Source organism: Rhinichthys klamathensis, unplaced genomic scaffold (genome assembly GCF_029890125.1).
Source record: "Rhinichthys klamathensis goyatoka isolate OS25496 unplaced genomic scaffold, OSU_Roscu_1.1 h1tg000196l_1, whole genome shotgun sequence".
Classification (NCBI taxonomy): domain Eukaryota; kingdom Metazoa; phylum Chordata; class Actinopteri; order Cypriniformes; family Leuciscidae; genus Rhinichthys; species Rhinichthys klamathensis.
In genome coordinates this window covers 1,730,408-1,747,361 of record NW_026606722.1, presented here as the reverse complement: position 1 = coordinate 1,747,361, position 16,954 = coordinate 1,730,408, and the positions used below count along the sequence as shown (strand labels likewise).

At 39.1% G+C, this 16,954-nt stretch overlaps 1 protein-coding gene and 1 pseudogene across 2 annotated transcripts in view; both read right to left on the bottom strand.

Annotated features, from left to right (window-relative positions):
• Positions 1-16,954, bottom strand: part of LOC130096028 (E3 ubiquitin-protein ligase TRIM9) — a 55,216-nt gene that overhangs the window by 1,769 nt on the left and 36,493 nt on the right. Inside the window, exons 4-9 of one of the 2 annotated variants that reach the window (XM_056262652.1) lie at positions 14,706-14,816; positions 10,670-10,823; positions 10,115-10,183; positions 9,741-9,901; positions 7,946-8,084; positions 6,425-6,728 (exon numbers count right to left, since the gene is read on the bottom strand). In XM_056262652.1, coding sequence (XP_056118627.1) covers positions 6,425-6,728; positions 7,946-8,084; positions 9,741-9,901; positions 10,115-10,183; positions 10,670-10,823; positions 14,706-14,816 — 938 coding nt within the window. The remainder of the gene's footprint in view (positions 1-6,424; positions 6,729-7,945; positions 8,085-9,740; positions 9,902-10,114; positions 10,184-10,669; positions 10,824-14,705; positions 14,817-16,954) is intronic. The other variant, XM_056262653.1, reaches the window with a different exon arrangement.
• On the bottom strand, positions 5,278-5,394 carry LOC130096226 (5S ribosomal RNA; annotated as a pseudogene).

The following is a 16,954-nucleotide window of genomic DNA, read 5'->3' as shown; positions in this document are numbered from 1 at the left end:
TGGAGCTGGAGCAGAGCACATAAACCCAGGGAGGGGAAACTGCTGTGGCTCCACTCCAGTCTGAACATAACTTCCGAGCTAATATTAATATTGCAGGATGACTGATGAGGGTTGAAACCAGTGGTTCAAAAGTTTTAAAAGAAGAAACATGTTGAGGAATTTTTACATATCATGTATTTCTAAACATTGGCCATGGTTCCATCAGGTGTCATAGGGTTGGTTCACCCAAAAAATGAAAATTCGGTCATTTTCTCGCCCTCATGCTTTTCCAAATCCATAAGACATTTTTTCATCTTTAGAATACTAATGAAGATTTCATACATAAATTATGGTGAACGGAAGCTCAAGCGTGCTTGATGCGCAAGAACCAATGAGGTTTGTTCTCGTGTGACAAGCAGGCACAGTTGAGCTTCTTTTCACCATTTTGATGTGCATTGATCAACGTTTATATATGTGAATAAAAGTCTAAATTAAATATGTTCATCATATCCTTTTTGATCGCTTGGATTGAACTGCTCATTTTATATATAACAATATCTTTATGACCTTTTTGAAGCTTGACATTTTTGGTTGTGTGGATGTACGAAATGTTGGATGTACGAAAATGATGAGAGAATATTAAAATTATCTTCATTTGTGTTTCGAAGATGAATGGAAAACTTAAGGGTATGAAACATAATGGAGAGTAAATGATGACAGAATAATGGAGAGTAAATGATGACAGAATAATGGAGAGTAAATGATGACAGAATAATGGAGAGCAAATGATGACAGAATTTTTCTAACATGGATTTCAAATGCATCTCCTATGCTGTCTTGTGTTCAGAGTTCAAAACACTCCCCTCTTATTTCGTCATAAACTGCATAACTTTCTTGTTAGCGACAAGTGTGGAACACAAACACTCTTGAATGAAACAAGTGAGCAGGAAATTAAGTAATTAAAAAGGATAATGAGGGAAGCAACGATAATGACGGTAATCTGTGTGTTCTGGTTATAACGCAGAGAAGTTTGAATCGCCTGCTTTGGTTTGCTCCCTCACAACACATCCCATAATAACGTTTGTGTGTTAGATGAGTAGGCGGTGCTTCACCGCAGTCCGGGACGGTTTACACTACAAATGCGATCAGGTCGCATGCATTTTTAACACCCAATGTTTGAGGTTTCAGTGGACCTGATTCCACCTTGTATTAAGTTCTGTTCTTCGTGGTCCAATTACAAGTGGTCAGCACTAAATATAGGTGGAAATAGGTTCTAAACATTTTGTGATCAGATTACTGAAACCACATAAGGAGGTAGTCAAAAACACATTTTTACTAGAAACGCTATCTGTCCTGATTGCATCCCGAATACCAATAATGTGTTTGCTCTGGGACAAATTGTAAGAAAAATATAAATGGATTATGGTCCAAATTTGCATCTGCCCTCCCTATCCTTTTCATTCGCTTCCTTTCCCGCTCGGTTGTGAGTCGCATAAAGGCCTGTTCACACCAAGGAGGATAACTATAAAAAATAACCGTAACAATAACTATATTAGTGTCCACACCAGCATTAATGTTCTGTTATGAACCAACAGACACTGCAGTTTTGACGTCTGCTGTTTTAAATGCTCTAACTCCTTAAAGTCGGGTGGATTCTGATCGTCTGTCAATGTTTTTATTCATCATCAGCTGAAAAAAATATTGTTCTGAAAGTGATTCTAATCTTATCTTACCTCTTGTTGTAGCTGTAGTCTGTAATTCTCTGTTCTTAAAGGGTTAGATCACCCATAAATGAAAATTCTGTCAGTAATTACTCGCCCTCATGTTGTTCCAACCCCGTAAGACTTTCGTTCATCTTCGGAACACAAATGAAGATATTTTTGATTAAATCTGAGAGCTGGATCACTCCTCCATTGGCTTCTGAAGGGATCGAAACTGGCCGGCCCAAAAGTTATGAAAGACATTGTTAAAATAGTCCGAGTGACTACAGTGGCTCAATCTTACGTTTATCAAGCGACGAGAATACTTTTTGTGCGCAAAAAACAAACAAAAATAACGACTTTATTCAACTATTCATTTCCTTCTGTGTTGGCCTCGAGATTTCATGTAGTGAAACTACGCAAAGCTTCTAGGTTGTATATCACATGCATCACACACATGACCAGCGTCGGCCAATAGTGAGCCTACGTGTGACGTGCAACACAGAAGCTTTGCGCAATATCACTACGTGAAATCTCGAGGCCCAGAGAAAAGGAAATGAATAGTTGAATAAAGTCATTATTTTTGTTTGTTTTTTGCGTACAAAAAGTATTCTCGTCGCTTGATAAACTTAAGATTGAGCCACTGTAGTCACTCGGACTATTTTAACGATGTCTTTCATAACTTTTGGACCGGCCAGTTTCGATCCCTTAAGAAGCCTATGGAGGAGTGATCCAGCTCTCAGATATAATCAAAAATATCTTAATTTGTGTTCCGAAGATGAACGAAAGTCTTACGGGGTTGGAACAACATGAGGGAGAGTAATTACTGACAGAATTTTAATTTTTGGGGTGAACTATCCCTTTAACACTGGGTTAATTCAATAATGTGTGCTGTGAAAGTGATGTAAAGTGTTGCCAAACAAAAGGGGAATGTCTCAATGAAATCCGAACACAATCGGTCACAGGAGATGCATTTGAAACGCATGTTAATGCCAGGTGGAAAAGGTAATATTCTCGGTTGACCACTTATGATCGGATTCTCGAAAACGCATCTTAAAGCTGCCGTCGGCAATTTTTTTTTTATCATATTCAGTGAAATAGACACTATAATCCGACAGAACAACATAAATAAAGTGGTTTTAGAAAAAACCCGAGCTTCTAACTCCACCTGGAGCGTGTTATTTGTTTTGAAAAAATCCACAGCTCCCGGATCATCGGGTCCAATCAGCGCAGGGGGGTGTGAGATCTGACTGTCAATCACAGATCGGGCACACGCCACCCCTCGCGCACGTTACAATCACATGCACACGCCTGAAGTTCGCGCAGTAACGAAGAGTGATGGCGGAAAATCAAGTAAGCTCATTTAGAGTATAAATGACGTTAGCAATTGCAATCTATTGGTAGATTAGCCAGGACAGCATACCTCCAAATAACCCATGGTGTTGATGGATGCTGATGAGACGGGCGCGTTCACAGAAAATCTGGTGCACACGCACTGACGAGCACGAACTCGGTGGGAGGGTATTAGTTGATAGTGGGGGAGGGCCATGAGAGTTGTAAACATTCAAAATTTTGCCTAAGTCCACTCAATCTGCCAGACTTGCCGACTGCAGCTTTAATGCCAGGTGGAAACAGAGCCAGTGATCTGATTTCCGTCCCGGCTTCCACCTGTATTTAGTGCGGATCCCCAAAAATGCATATTACTACAAACAGGAACAATGTGTTTCTGGAACATTCTCTCATCTAACAACCATCACAGAGCTGATAAGAGAACTATAACTATTACTAGTTGTACTGGAGGGACTATAAACTACTTTCACTTGAATGCTTTACCTGCTTAGAGTCCCTGTGTGATGGAGGGATAAAAGAATAAAAGAAAAATTTGCTTAGGGGAATATATTAAATTTAATTAAAAATGGATGATATGAAAGGAGATGCATGGATCCAAGACTGACAAAGAAGTAGAACAAGTTTGGCTTCAGGCTACATTAAGTGGGTTAACATACAAAAGGCACAGATTCCAGGGATTGCGTTTAACGTTAGCAGTACTGTTAGCGTGTCCTCTCGGTCACCTCAGTATACAGAAACAGAATTTTAAATGGTTGCATTAGTATTCAAGAGTTATAGTCAGTCCGTGCTTGATTTACTCACCTGAGGGCACTGCATCAGCATAAGTGTGACATACACCATGTTTACTTGCACCACATGTTTCAATTAAGCTTTAAAGGGATACTCCACTTTTTTTGGAAATAGGCTCATTTTACAACTCCCCCAGAGTTAAACTGAGTTTTACCGTTTTTGAATTCATTCAGCCGATCTCCGGTTCTGGCGGTACCACTTTTAGCATAGCTTAGCATACATCATTGAAGTGGACAAGACCATTAGCGAATTCTCAAAAAAAAAATTACCAAAGAGTTTAGATATTTTTCCTATTTAAAACTTGACTCTTCTGTAGTTACATCGTGCACTAAGATGTAATGTAAAGTTGCGATTTTCTAGGCTGATATGGCTAGGAACTATATTGTCATTCCTGCGTAATAATCAAGAAACTTTACTGCCGTACCATGAGTGCAGCAGGCGTAATGATATGACGCAGCGCCTGAAAATAGTCCCCAGCTCGGTAACTTCCAATGTGACCGGGACTAAGTTTGTCATATCATTACGCCTGCTGCTCTCATGGTACGGCAGTAAAGTTTCTTGATTATTACGCAGGAATGAGAGTATAGTTCCTAGCCATATCAGCCTAGAAAATCGCAACTTTACATTTTCCGTCGATCTTAGTGCACGATGTTCTACAGAAGATTCAAGTTTTAAATAGGAAAAATATCGAAACTCTTTGGTCATTTTTTTTTGAGAAATGCTAATGGTCTTGTCCACTTCAGTGATGTATGCTAAGCTATGCTAAAAGCGGTACCGCCAGAACCGGAGATCGGCTGAATGGATTCAAAAACGGTAAAACTCAGCAGTTTAACTCTGGGGGAGTTGTAAAATGAGCCTATTTCCAAAAAAAGTGGAGTATCCCTTTAAGTTCTGGTTAAACCCTTATACTGAAACAATGGTTATAATGCTCCACAAGATGTGAAGAGTTGCTGAGTTGTGGCATTGGAAGAGACTTGTTGATATGACACATAATAATAATAATAAATAATAGTTCATTACATTTATATAGCGCTTTTCTCGGCACTCAAAGCGCTTTACACAGAAAGGGGAATCTCCTCAACCACCACCAGTGTGCAGCATCCACCTGGATGATGCGACGGCAGCCATATTGCGCCAGAACGCCCACCACACACCAGCTTACTGGTGGAGAGGAGACAGAGTGATGAAGCCAATTGGTATATATATATGGGGATTATTAGGAGGCCATGATGGACAGAGGCCACTGGGCAAATTTGGCCAGGATGCCGGGGTTACACCCCTACTCTTTCGAAAGACATCCTGGGATTTTTAATGACCACAGAGAGTCAGGGCCTCGGTTTAACGTCTCATCCGAAGGACGGTGCTCTTTGACAGTATAGTGTCCCCGTCACTATACTGGGGCGTTAGGACCCACACAGAGCACAGGGTGAGCGCCCCCTGCTGGCCTCACTAACACCTCTTCCAGCAGCAACCTGGTTTTCTCAGGAGGTCTCCCATCCAGGTACTAACCAGGCTCAGCCCTGCTTAGCTTCAGTGGGCAACCAGTCTTGGGCTACAGGGTGATATGGCTGCTGGCGTATACACATGGTGGAAACACTGACCTATAATAATACTAATACTAATAATATTATTATATCATATTTCTGCAACCTATATATAGAGATCAGTGAGTGAAAAAGCAAGTCTTTAGCGTATGGTGTTGAGGCCATATTATGCCCTTTTTCAAAGTCTTGATTTTGTTTTTTGGGGTCTACTAGAATAGGTTTTTAAGCTTGGAAACATTATTTTTCACATATTTTACATTGTTGCAGCTAATCTTTTCCCAGTCTGCCAGTAACTCTCTGTTTAGTTCCCATCTCTATGAAACCCCAACTTCTGAAAAGCAAAGCACAATATGCTCTGATTGGTCAAGTGGACCAGTGTGTTGTGATTGGTCAACCACTTCAAGTGTGTTTCGGAAATGTTTCCCGTACAACAACGTGACTCGCTGCTTTACTACCATAGTATGATGTATCGTTGAAGAAATCAACTAGCTAGTCACGACTGTTTCCCAAAACCATATTGTCGCGAAGTGGTCATTCAACTACGTTGGTTAATGATGTCACACATGTGGTGGAGTAATAACTTCTTTTAATGAATCTGTTTGATATCGAAACAATGCTAGATGTTTTGCTATAAATTACGAACATGGCATCTGAGGACTATTTCTCATTTTTCTCAGTAATTTTGCTTTATTTCCAGATTCAATCATAGGCTCGTTCTTACGTACTAGAGCACGTACGCACATGTGCCCTCTTCCAAAACGGTGCTTTAAATCTCTTGACAAACTAAAAGACGTAAATTACATTTGTATGTATTCTAAATAAAAGATATAGATTGCACTGAATGCCAGCTTGCTTATTTGGCTCAAGATAAGGATTTATTGAGTCATGCAAACAAGAATGCTTCTAATGCTTCTGCTTCTAATGCTCACACTATATTTCTTTTGTGTTGTTTATACTACTTCCATGTTATGTTTCCGAATACTAGAATGCATGACATTTGGAGGGACACGTTTTCAAGGCGCAACCATGAAAATCACAAAACTAGCAAATCAAGGTGCGTACCTGTTGGTGTGGGAGTTGTTGTGCATAAACCAGGAGCGATTGTTGTCCACATACATGGCCCAAGCCTTATCGTCCTTCCCTAGCATCATGTCCTTCATCGTATTAATCCGTGCCACACCGAATGCGGGGTCGGGGTGGTTGTCATAGCGATCCACACTAAGTTCCCAGTAATGCACACCCTTGGAGAAGGCGGCTGTCCCGAGCACCACGCGATCATCGTAACTGTTACACGTCACAGTCTGGTGTTCGTTGGACAGGACAATGTCTCTGTGAGCTGACGTAGGGTCAAAGGAGAACCATGCCACTGCAGAGGAAAGATAAAACCAAAATATAATCGACAAAGTCATAAAAAAATTCATATTTCGCAGATAATAAGAGGTTTACCAATCAAAAAATCAATCAAAATAGCATCTCACAGTGGTCGACTGGCAACCGATACCGCTACTGTATGACAATAATTAATAATGTTACTGAGACAGTATATAAAGTGTAGGTAATAGAACCAAATTTGTGATCCAACTATTTCTTCATGACGTAAAAGACTGGCTTTGACTGGTCCCCTTTTTTGCTGTCTACAGAGCCCAGTATTGTTTAGAAGAGTTATTTTATGTGTGATATTGACATTGTGTGAAAAACTAAAAATGGTTTCAGCACCTTTAGCAGGATTTAAAAGAGTGTAAGTATAGTCATCATAATTTGCTGATCATACACACATCTACAGTATCTACTCATATTCACTCCTTCAGTGACACATGACTTATTAAAAGAGTTAAAGGGATGAAATATTAAAGCTGGTAAGCTCTCTTAGATGTGCTTCGGCAGCCGAGTGCCTGTAGGGTAAATCTAGCATAAAATCCTTGCATGTTCTCTGTTAATTAAACATCTCCTCTGGGACCATTGGTTTATGTACACATGCAAACACCTACTCATGTTCACATCCAGGTCCTGCCAAAATTACTTTAACTGGGATTTTGTCTGAATTCTAATGGTCTTGGGCTGATTAAAATATGTACAACTAATTATGATAGTGTTTTTGAGCAAATCAGTTGCGTGAATGATTCACTCACTCCCTCATAAAGACCGTCACTCTCTCTACTGGTTCAACATTGTAACCTGGAGAAGTGGAGTGATACAAACAGTGAGAAGTCCCAGTGCCGTTGATATAAAATCAGCACTTTTTGAAACACTGCTGCTCAGTCAAATGAATTCAAAGACCGAAACTAATTCAAAAACCAGTTGGAGTCTCTATGTACCAGAAGTTAAAGTTAAAGTCTCTATGTCTACAGTTAGATGTTTGATCTCTGTAGATTAGCAAAAGAGTGATGAAAGGAGTTTCCCTAAGACACTCATTAAAGAGAAGCATCCACAGCAGGGATCCACTAGGAAACGGAATATATAATGTGGAAGCTGTGTGTGTGTGTGTGTGTTTTTTTTTGTTATCTATTTCATAAATAGAAAAGAAGTTTTAAGAACTCTCAAAGACACTATTAAAGGTGAATGAAAGACGACTGAAACACCCACCATCGGAGGTCTTCAGAACAACAACCTTGCTGTACGCTCCCACTCCAGCAGTGTTGTACGCTTTGACTCGAGCGTTGTACGAACTGTTGAAATGAAGGCCATCCACTGTACAGACTGTCTCTTTACCCACGTATACCTCCTGGAACATGGACAGGAAACGACGAAAAAAAGGCAGACAGGAAGCAAAGTTAAAAATGGAAAGCATCCGGAGAATCTTGCTTAAGATAAGAGAAGACGATGCTGCATGTTTATCATGAATTATAAAATAAGCTGTGGATGTTTCAAAGAGAAGCATTTGCATGATTTTGCAAGCATTGAAGTATAACCTAGACAACAAAAAGGCATCATTCAATCCTACATAGGAAAAGAGGATGGATGGTTGGATGATAAAACTTAATTTGTTTCCATGTTTTAGTTACATTGCACCACTCTGGACCAATTCGCTTCCTCATTTTCATTATTTTTTGCCTTACAGTAGCAGGAATGGACAGCCCTGTTCTAAATGCACAATGATTATGTGTTTTAATATTTGCAATTAGCATTTGTGGCTTCTAGTCCATGTCTGTTAGCTTTGAGGTCATACCTCTGATTAGCAGGAACAAATGTAATTGGACGTATAGTGTGAGGTTTATCTGCACAGCTCTTACTAGCTGACATCCGTTATATTCAACTCCCTAAACCTCACTCCCATCCAGGTCACAGCACCAATGTAACTGGTCATACTCGCAGCTTCAACCAGCAAAGACACTAAAGACCATAGCTGCTAGCATCAGTTGTTAGTGTACCTCATGAGGCCAGGGAAGGCAACGCCCTGAGTGGTTTTAATATTTTTGACACAATCCTGTCCAGTTTTAGAGAACTTGATAGCACCGAATCTGCTTTATTGAAGGTTACCAATGATATTTTACTTTCTCTTGATTCTGGTTCTTTTTGTATTTTAGTCCTGCTTGACTTAAGTGCAGCATTTGACACAGTAGATTATGACATCCTTTTACAAAGACATTATCATGTAGCTGGGTTTCAGGGATCTATGCTGGAGTGGTTTGTATCTTACCTCAAGGATAGAACTTTTTCTGTTAAAGGTTCTCTAAGCGATGTCGGGTGACGTCACTTCTTGTTGACGTTTAAAGTTTTGTCAAACAAAACGGAGGCTAGCTAGACCCTCCCTCCTCCTCATCCGCGCACTAACCCCCCAAAACCCGCCCCCAAGTCCTTCTTGTCGGTGATTGGCTGGAACTGTTTGTCATGTTTCGTGGAGCGGGTTAGCCCAGTTTGTTTTTGTTGCCGTTTGTGGAGCCTGGGCTGTCTACAGAGATCGCGTTTCTTTACAGTGTGTTCAGGGGACAGGCAGCCAGCGGTTAGTGAGGAGATGTTTGCTGTATGTGACAAAAAATGTTTTGGCCTAAAAAACGCGTGATATCGCTTAGAGCACCTTTAACCTGGGGAAATGTTTCTCATCTCGTTCTCAAATCTCCTTTGGTGTTCCGCAGGGCTCTATTTTAGGTCCTCTTCTTTTTGCTTTATATATGCTTCCACTTGGTTATATTATTCAGAAACACAACTTATCATTTTTATGCACATTAACACTCAGCTTTATCTTCCCGTTAAAAATAACACCTGTTCTCTGTCTAATTTGTTTGCATGTCTTCAAGACATTAAATGCTGGATGGACTTACTACCATCTAAGCTTGGTACCAATTCAATTAGCAATCAGAGTACAAAATAACCTAGAGATCGATTTGTTTTCCTGACTGTTGAATGATCTCAGTGTGAAAATAAAATGTTGACCCGGTACCCGGTAAGGCCCGCCATTCCCGTCATCCAGCTCCAGCACGTAACCCTCTACAGGCAGGGCTTGGACTGTAGTTATCCTCCAGGCCAGAGTGGCGCTGTTGTTCCGCATGCAGCATTTCTCCAACTGCAACAGTGGTGCGGGAGGCACTGTGGGGGTCTCCGCTAAAAGAGAGTACAAAGTACACATTTAAGCATCGAATATCATCCACCAAGGCTTCAAAGTTTAAACAGGGGTAAATGTGGAGTGACATGCATGGGAGTAAGAACTTCCTGAAAGTCACTGGTGCCTCTAAAAAAACATACGGAGAACAAGGGGCTGTGGTTTGGGGTGGGGTTGAGTATTATAGGGGAACATTTTTAGCAACTCTGAAATACCTCCTGTGTTCTCCTCCTCTTTCTGGTCACCTGTATGCATTTGTTTCAATGATGCAGCCTCCTGACCATCTGAAAGATGATATCGGACAAAGCAGGTGTTGCATGTATGAATCTAGAGGTAAAACTGGGGGGATCATTTGCCTCTGAAACTGGGAATGATGGAATTCATGTTTGGATTGTGTAAAGAGCAGCCCAACTATTCTTCGAGACCATGATGAATTTGAATTTGCAAGATATATTGGTTTAATTGTCAATTTTGAAGAGTTTGTTTGCTAGTCCATGGATCCTAGAATCAAATTCTAAATGGAAAACAAGAATCTCATTGCAACAAATATATAAAACAATCTATTATTAGCCTTACAAAAGTTATCACCAATGTTGGGGAATGTTATTTTTACTCATAAATAAGTACTTTCTCAAAATCTCAAAATCATTACTTCCAAAACATAACCTTATCATGTAACGTGCACTGCTTGTAATGTTATTCCCCCAACACTGGTGACCACAAACAGCGAACGTTAAATCTCATTTGTTCGATGTCGTGTCACATGTTACCTTTATTCTGGGTGAAGTCCAGCTGGAGAATTGACTGCATCAGAGGGTCTGTGTTGACGGTCAAGGCAAATTCTGGGCAGACCTTTGGCTCCAATGCACCTTTTACCCACTGGTCCTGAGAGCCCTGAACACGCTTTATCAACGCATCTGAGATCTGGAAGAAGAGAACGAGAAGAGAAACGATAATGATCAACTGTGATGTCTTAAGGCACCCACACACTACAAGATAATCGGGCCGATATTGGGCCCAATTGTCCACTTCCGACAATCCTAGGTAAAGTCCCGATTATCTTGATGGTTCTACGGATTATTTTATCAGATTTTTCTGTGGGTTGAGGTATGTTAAAGGGTCATGAAACCCTAAACCAAATTTTCTGAGATTTTATCAGAGGTATGTGTGTTGAACACCATTGAAGACAATGTTAGCATCTGTTAGATTTAATATTAGGGTGAAAATGGTTAAATTTTAGTTTCTTTCCGCTATTTTCGTCTTCCGGGTTTAAAATCTTCAACGCAGGCTGTGACGTGGCAGAGCACAGTATAGTGCGTTGATGACTCATCGGTGTCTCATAATTATTAATGAGACTGAGTTTTCATATCCTATGAGAAGACACGGTCTCTTAATTATTCATGACACCACGTGGATCTTTCCAGTGACAGACATGTCAAACTGTGATATCGCGTAGTAGATGAGAGAGGCAATCATGGGACGCACGCAAGTGTTAGTTTTCGTGGTGCAAAAGTCAAATTGGGTTGAATATGTTTCCCCCCGATGCTGCCCGGGCTAGACTCTGGCTCTGGGCGGTTGGTTTTCCATCAACCACGGACACATCTAAACGTGTGTGCCGCAAACATTTTTGAGCTTCGAGAAGTGGAGAATGGTGGACTTCGCCTTGTTGACAACCAATGCAGGTTGCGTCTTGCGAGTGATGCGGTACCAAGTCCCGAGGACTTTTCTATCCCTTCGGAGGTGTGTGTGTGTGTGTGTCTAAAATGAGAAGTCATCCACCTCCACAGAGCCATCTTTATTATGGGGGTTCAGGGGGCGCGTAGATCTAGGCTATGCACGGAACGTTTTTTTTTTTAAGCGAAAAAATTAATAATTTTCAATTATATGTATAGTGCCTATAAACAACTATATATTTTATAATGACATCATAATTATACATGTAGCCTACATTAATATGTTCTCAATAGAATTACGATTACTGTAGGCTTACTAGGCTAATATAGCAGGGCATTCAGTTACTTTTGAAAGGACAATAATAAAGTGTCGTATTTCATAAGACTTTAACTTTGCCAGCTATAAAAAAAAATCTAGCATTTCCTCACGTTTTACCACTGCTTTTAGTGACAGTCGATATGCATGGGATACTGGCGATGACAGTGATGGCCTTACCACACCCCTTCTCACAGCCATCCACGCCCATTTAAGTTGCATTTTTCAAAAAGATTGTGAGCTAGACTTGAGCTGAAAGAGGGGGGTTTCATGACCCTTTAAGGAGTGACTGAATTTGCTCAGAAGAACATCAGGGCCGATAGTAAATATCCAACAGGTGGAATAATTACGATCAGTTCCGTTTGATGCGAGAGATTTTGCGAGATTTCTGGTGTTCACAGTCGGGTTGTTTGTGAATGGAATTAGTTAGTGTGTGTTGTCGATCACATCGCGTCACTCCACACACTAGAGTAACACTAGAGTAGAGGTCTCTCACATTTTGAAATTCTGATAATCTTTTAAAAATCTTTTAGTGTGGACCAGCCTTTAGAAAATTGTCACCATTCAGTTCAGTTTAGTTTCGTTTTCATGGACTTTCAGTTTGTTCTTCTTTGTTCAGATTTCCTACCACTCGTTAGTTTCTATGGTTACTGTCACGTTGTATCCTGAGTTCCCTGTCTTTGCAATCCGCCATAAAACCAAGAAGAAGAAGGAGAAGGAGAGTTCCCTGTCTGGTCACGTTACATCTACATGTGTGTGTATTTGTCCTTGCCTGTTTGGATCACTACCTTTTGGATTATATTTAGTAAACTTCGTGTTGGAATCTTATTCTTCGGTGTCCTCGTCTTCCTGACTGCACATACTCATTAAAATAAATAATATCAATTTATTTTTGTTACTTGTTATTTTTATTATATTGTTTGTAGTATTATTTATTATAATTGAATAATTCTTTTTTAATTATTATTAATTAAAATGATCAAAATAAACAATCATTTTGGTACTGTGTTAGGTATATATTACAGTATAATATATTTAGTCCATCAAATTTTGCACTGTGTTTCAGGGATTCACTCTTCTTTGTATTTTGAGGATCAAGACAAACCAATATACAGTATTGTCTGCTAACTGTATCTCTCTTTATCAGAAATCTCTGCTGGACAGGCATCTCTAACTCACATTACATGCTTTGTGAAGGCACTCAAACAAACATAACAATTGATACTTCATAAAAATGCAGTAAAGAGGCAGCGTTGCACCTCTGGAGCAGTCTTCTCTCTCGATTATACACGCGCTGCAATGAAATATCAATTATTGAAAGAGTTTAATTGCTGAGGGCCAGTCTAAACAGCAGGCAAACGCTTTCAGAGGAAACCATCGGATACCTATAAAAGCTTGCTTCCGCTATGAAATATAACAATTACGACTTTTTATCTCATAATTCTGACTTTTTTTTCACAATTATAAGTTTATATCTTTCATTGTACTGAGTTTCATTCAAACTTTTGAATTAGCATAGACAGAAATTAGGTATGGTACCAGTACTCCTGTCACAATGACGATTTTACATGAAGATTTAGGCAATATTCCGATAAAACTTTACCTCATGTAAACAATACTTCAATCAAATGTATGCGATTAAGCTTACTATCATTGTAACCAGAGCCGAAAATTTACATTTCCCAAGCGCCAAATGCGACTAAAAATAGGTGTTGGCGAGTATACATGAACATGCTGTTCGCGCGCTGTGTGGGAAGTTTAAACATCCAAAGCGTGCGCCCAGAAATCCGCGTCTCACAATACTGAAAGGAGCTCTCTTTCACATCTTCTTGCGTTTGAATGGACATATTCACAGAAAATTGTCAAAAATGCCCGTCTCGGTGAGTATACTAGTAAACACAGTCGGTTATAGCTTGAGCGTAAACAGTTGAGAAAGTAAATGCACGTGTATCAGTATATTAGATCCGTGTATGCGCTCTTAAAGTGACAGCAGCCTAATATAGCTGCTGTCTGTGTTTTTAATGTTATTCAAACAAAAAAAGGACAAACAAAAAAAATCACTCCCTGCACTTGAATAAATAACTTTTCAAACTTTAATAAGGATTAATCAACGTTTAATTTAAACAGTGAAGACTATCCAGTGTTATTAGGGCCCGAGCACCAATGGTGAGAGGACCCTATTGGAATCGCTCCGTTTATTTTATTCAATGTCTCAAGCTGAAAACTACTGTTACTCGTCTTTAATAATGTTATACATTTATATTAGTTAGGCTAGTAGTTTTAGCTGTGGTATCGAAATTGGAATAGAGGATTGTGAATTTTCACTGCTATCTAAAATATTGGTGTCATAAATTGCTGTTTTTGCACAAAACAAGTTTAATGGCCGTTTCATTGGCAGGTGTGGCAAAAAGTTAGTTTTAGGCCCTGGTTGTAACCATGATCGTAGTAATAAATGGGGTGTATGCCAACCTGAATCACAATAAACATGCATGTAAACACTTTAATCGCATCTATTCAACACGTGCAGATTCGTAAACAGCGGTAAAGAAGGCATCTCATTTTTTGGGTGCTGATGAAACGGAGTTAACAACATTGTGCAACATGAATATAATGCAGTATATTGATGGTTGAAAACACTGACATTAATTTTGGTGCGTCAATGCAAAAATCCAATACGAAAATTCCATAGAAATGTGTTTTCCATTTGATGTAAGTAGATTAAAACTGGCCAGTAACACACCTACTGTTCATCATCATCATTATTATAATTATTTTGGATCTTTGACCTTTGACTTTGTGTTTCAGCTTTTCCTGTACCTGTAGGAATCCACTGGGATCGTTCTCTTTAATAACCTCCAGACAGAATTCCATCATTCCCGTGGTCTGCCGGAGCTTCATGGTGCAGTGAGTTATCTGATCCTTTACAGTCTGAAACAGAAAGGCCATGGTTAAATTATCATCACACACATTCTGTCTGAGCAGCAGCATCAGAGACATTCAATCAAAGACAAGCTCATAGTGGTGAGTGTCACATCAGATAGATGCTACAAAGAGATATGGAGTCGCATAGCCAATATCTGCATCACACAAACTCACATACAGTACATCTACTAGACAAGTTAGTCATAAAAAAAATTATTCAATACTGGTCATCATTTTATTAAAGTCAGTTACACAAAAAAGGTAGATTGGTCTATTGGTCAATTTGAATCTGAAAACAAAGACTGATTAGCCTTGACTAATTGCTAGCTGGATAGACTAGTTCTTAAGACATGTTTACGCAACTGGTCCAAGATTTGTATGGTTGTCAAAGATCTTCAGTCTCAGCCAAGTAAGGAAATGTTCCGGGTTCAATACAAGTTAAACTCAATAGATTATCACAGAAAATTATTTCAACAGAAAATCATTTTACAGTAATGCACTTTTAATGGAGCAAGGCATTGCACTAAAATAAACGTTATATAATGCATGTTAATACAGACACAATACATACATTTGTTAATATGTGAGTGTGATAACACAAAATCTTAGACTAAACTATCATATCTGTGTATACACTAAAAAAATTTGTGTGTGTGTGTGTGTGTGTGTGTGTGTGTGTGGTACAGTATAAAAGCTATAACGCACTTAAAGAGAAAAAAAAAAAAAGCACGAGACATTCCTCAAAATATATATTCGTATGGTCCATAGAATCAATAAAGTCATTCAGGTTTGGAACGACATGAGGGTAAATGATGACAGAAGTTTCAATTTTAAGTGAACTAACCCTATAAGGCCATGCGTGTAAATATAGTCATCTGTTTTAGTGTAGTATTAAATGTTAATTCCTTTTAAATACTGAAATAATAAGCTATGATGAATAATACTGCATATGTACAGTATTCTATTAATATTTGTTTTTGAAATACAAAGAACTAAATGTTTGATTTAATTTATCAAACATTCATTTATCCATCCATATTTAATTGTCCAGATAATCTGATCAAATCACTCTTTAAATCACTCTTTATTAATATTACATTAATTAATGCAAAATTATTTAATGATTCACTTGTCAAGCGTTCTCTGGAATGAGACGAATGGCTGTATAATTAATCAGCATTAACCCTTTAAGGTATAAATGACTGAATAATTATACATTAATACATTAAAAATCCATGAATAATGCTTAAAGACATTGTTAATGTGAGGTCGTGAATACGGAAATATGAAGAAAAATAGATGCCCTTTATTTTTAATTTCTCTTTTTTTTTGTCTGCCAGCCTGCCAGATTAAAATCACAGAGTAAGCCTTCTGTCTCTAATCTGTATCAAATGAACTGATGTTTAATGTGAGAAGAGCGATAGATGTACCAGGGTAACCTAAATTCTTCTGCTTTCCTGACTAACCAGAGTTCAATTCAGTGCTCTTAAAGCACAATATAATCTTGCATCTCTGTAATCTATAGAGCAATGTATGGATTAACTCCGTAACATACTGTAACAACCACAAATAACTTGTGCGGGTTTCCTTTCCACACCCCCACCCCCTTCATCCTCTGTTCATTGTGGTGAAAGAGGGCATGCGTAAAGCTCGGTTGTCAGACTACTGGCGTGGAAGAAAAGAAGTAGAGTAGAAAATGACGTCTCCTGTCGCTGTAAACTCAAGAACACTTCATCTGATTAACTTCGCACAGACCCTGGAAGATGGAGGAACAAAAAAACATCACTAAGATAATTAGTGAAAAAATGGTGGATATGGTCCTCGATAAAACTAGAGCTGATGGAAATTGCACCAGAAACCTCATGCTAATTTAAGCATTGCCTTGCAGAGTGCTTGCGACTTCTCAAAAAAGAAAAAAAAAAGAAAATTGATGAAAACACAAATAATTTAAAAGCATTCAGATATGCTACTGCCCTGGCAGCTTTGTCTGTGTTGTCTTTGTTTCATGTTTCTATGTTCCCTTTCGAGGGAACCCGCGCTGCGTCGAGAATCGACACATTGGGGAACGCCTTCAGCGTGATGCGTCTGAAGCCTGTATGGAACCAGTACAATCTCGATTGGTGATGTGTCATTACGTCAATCGT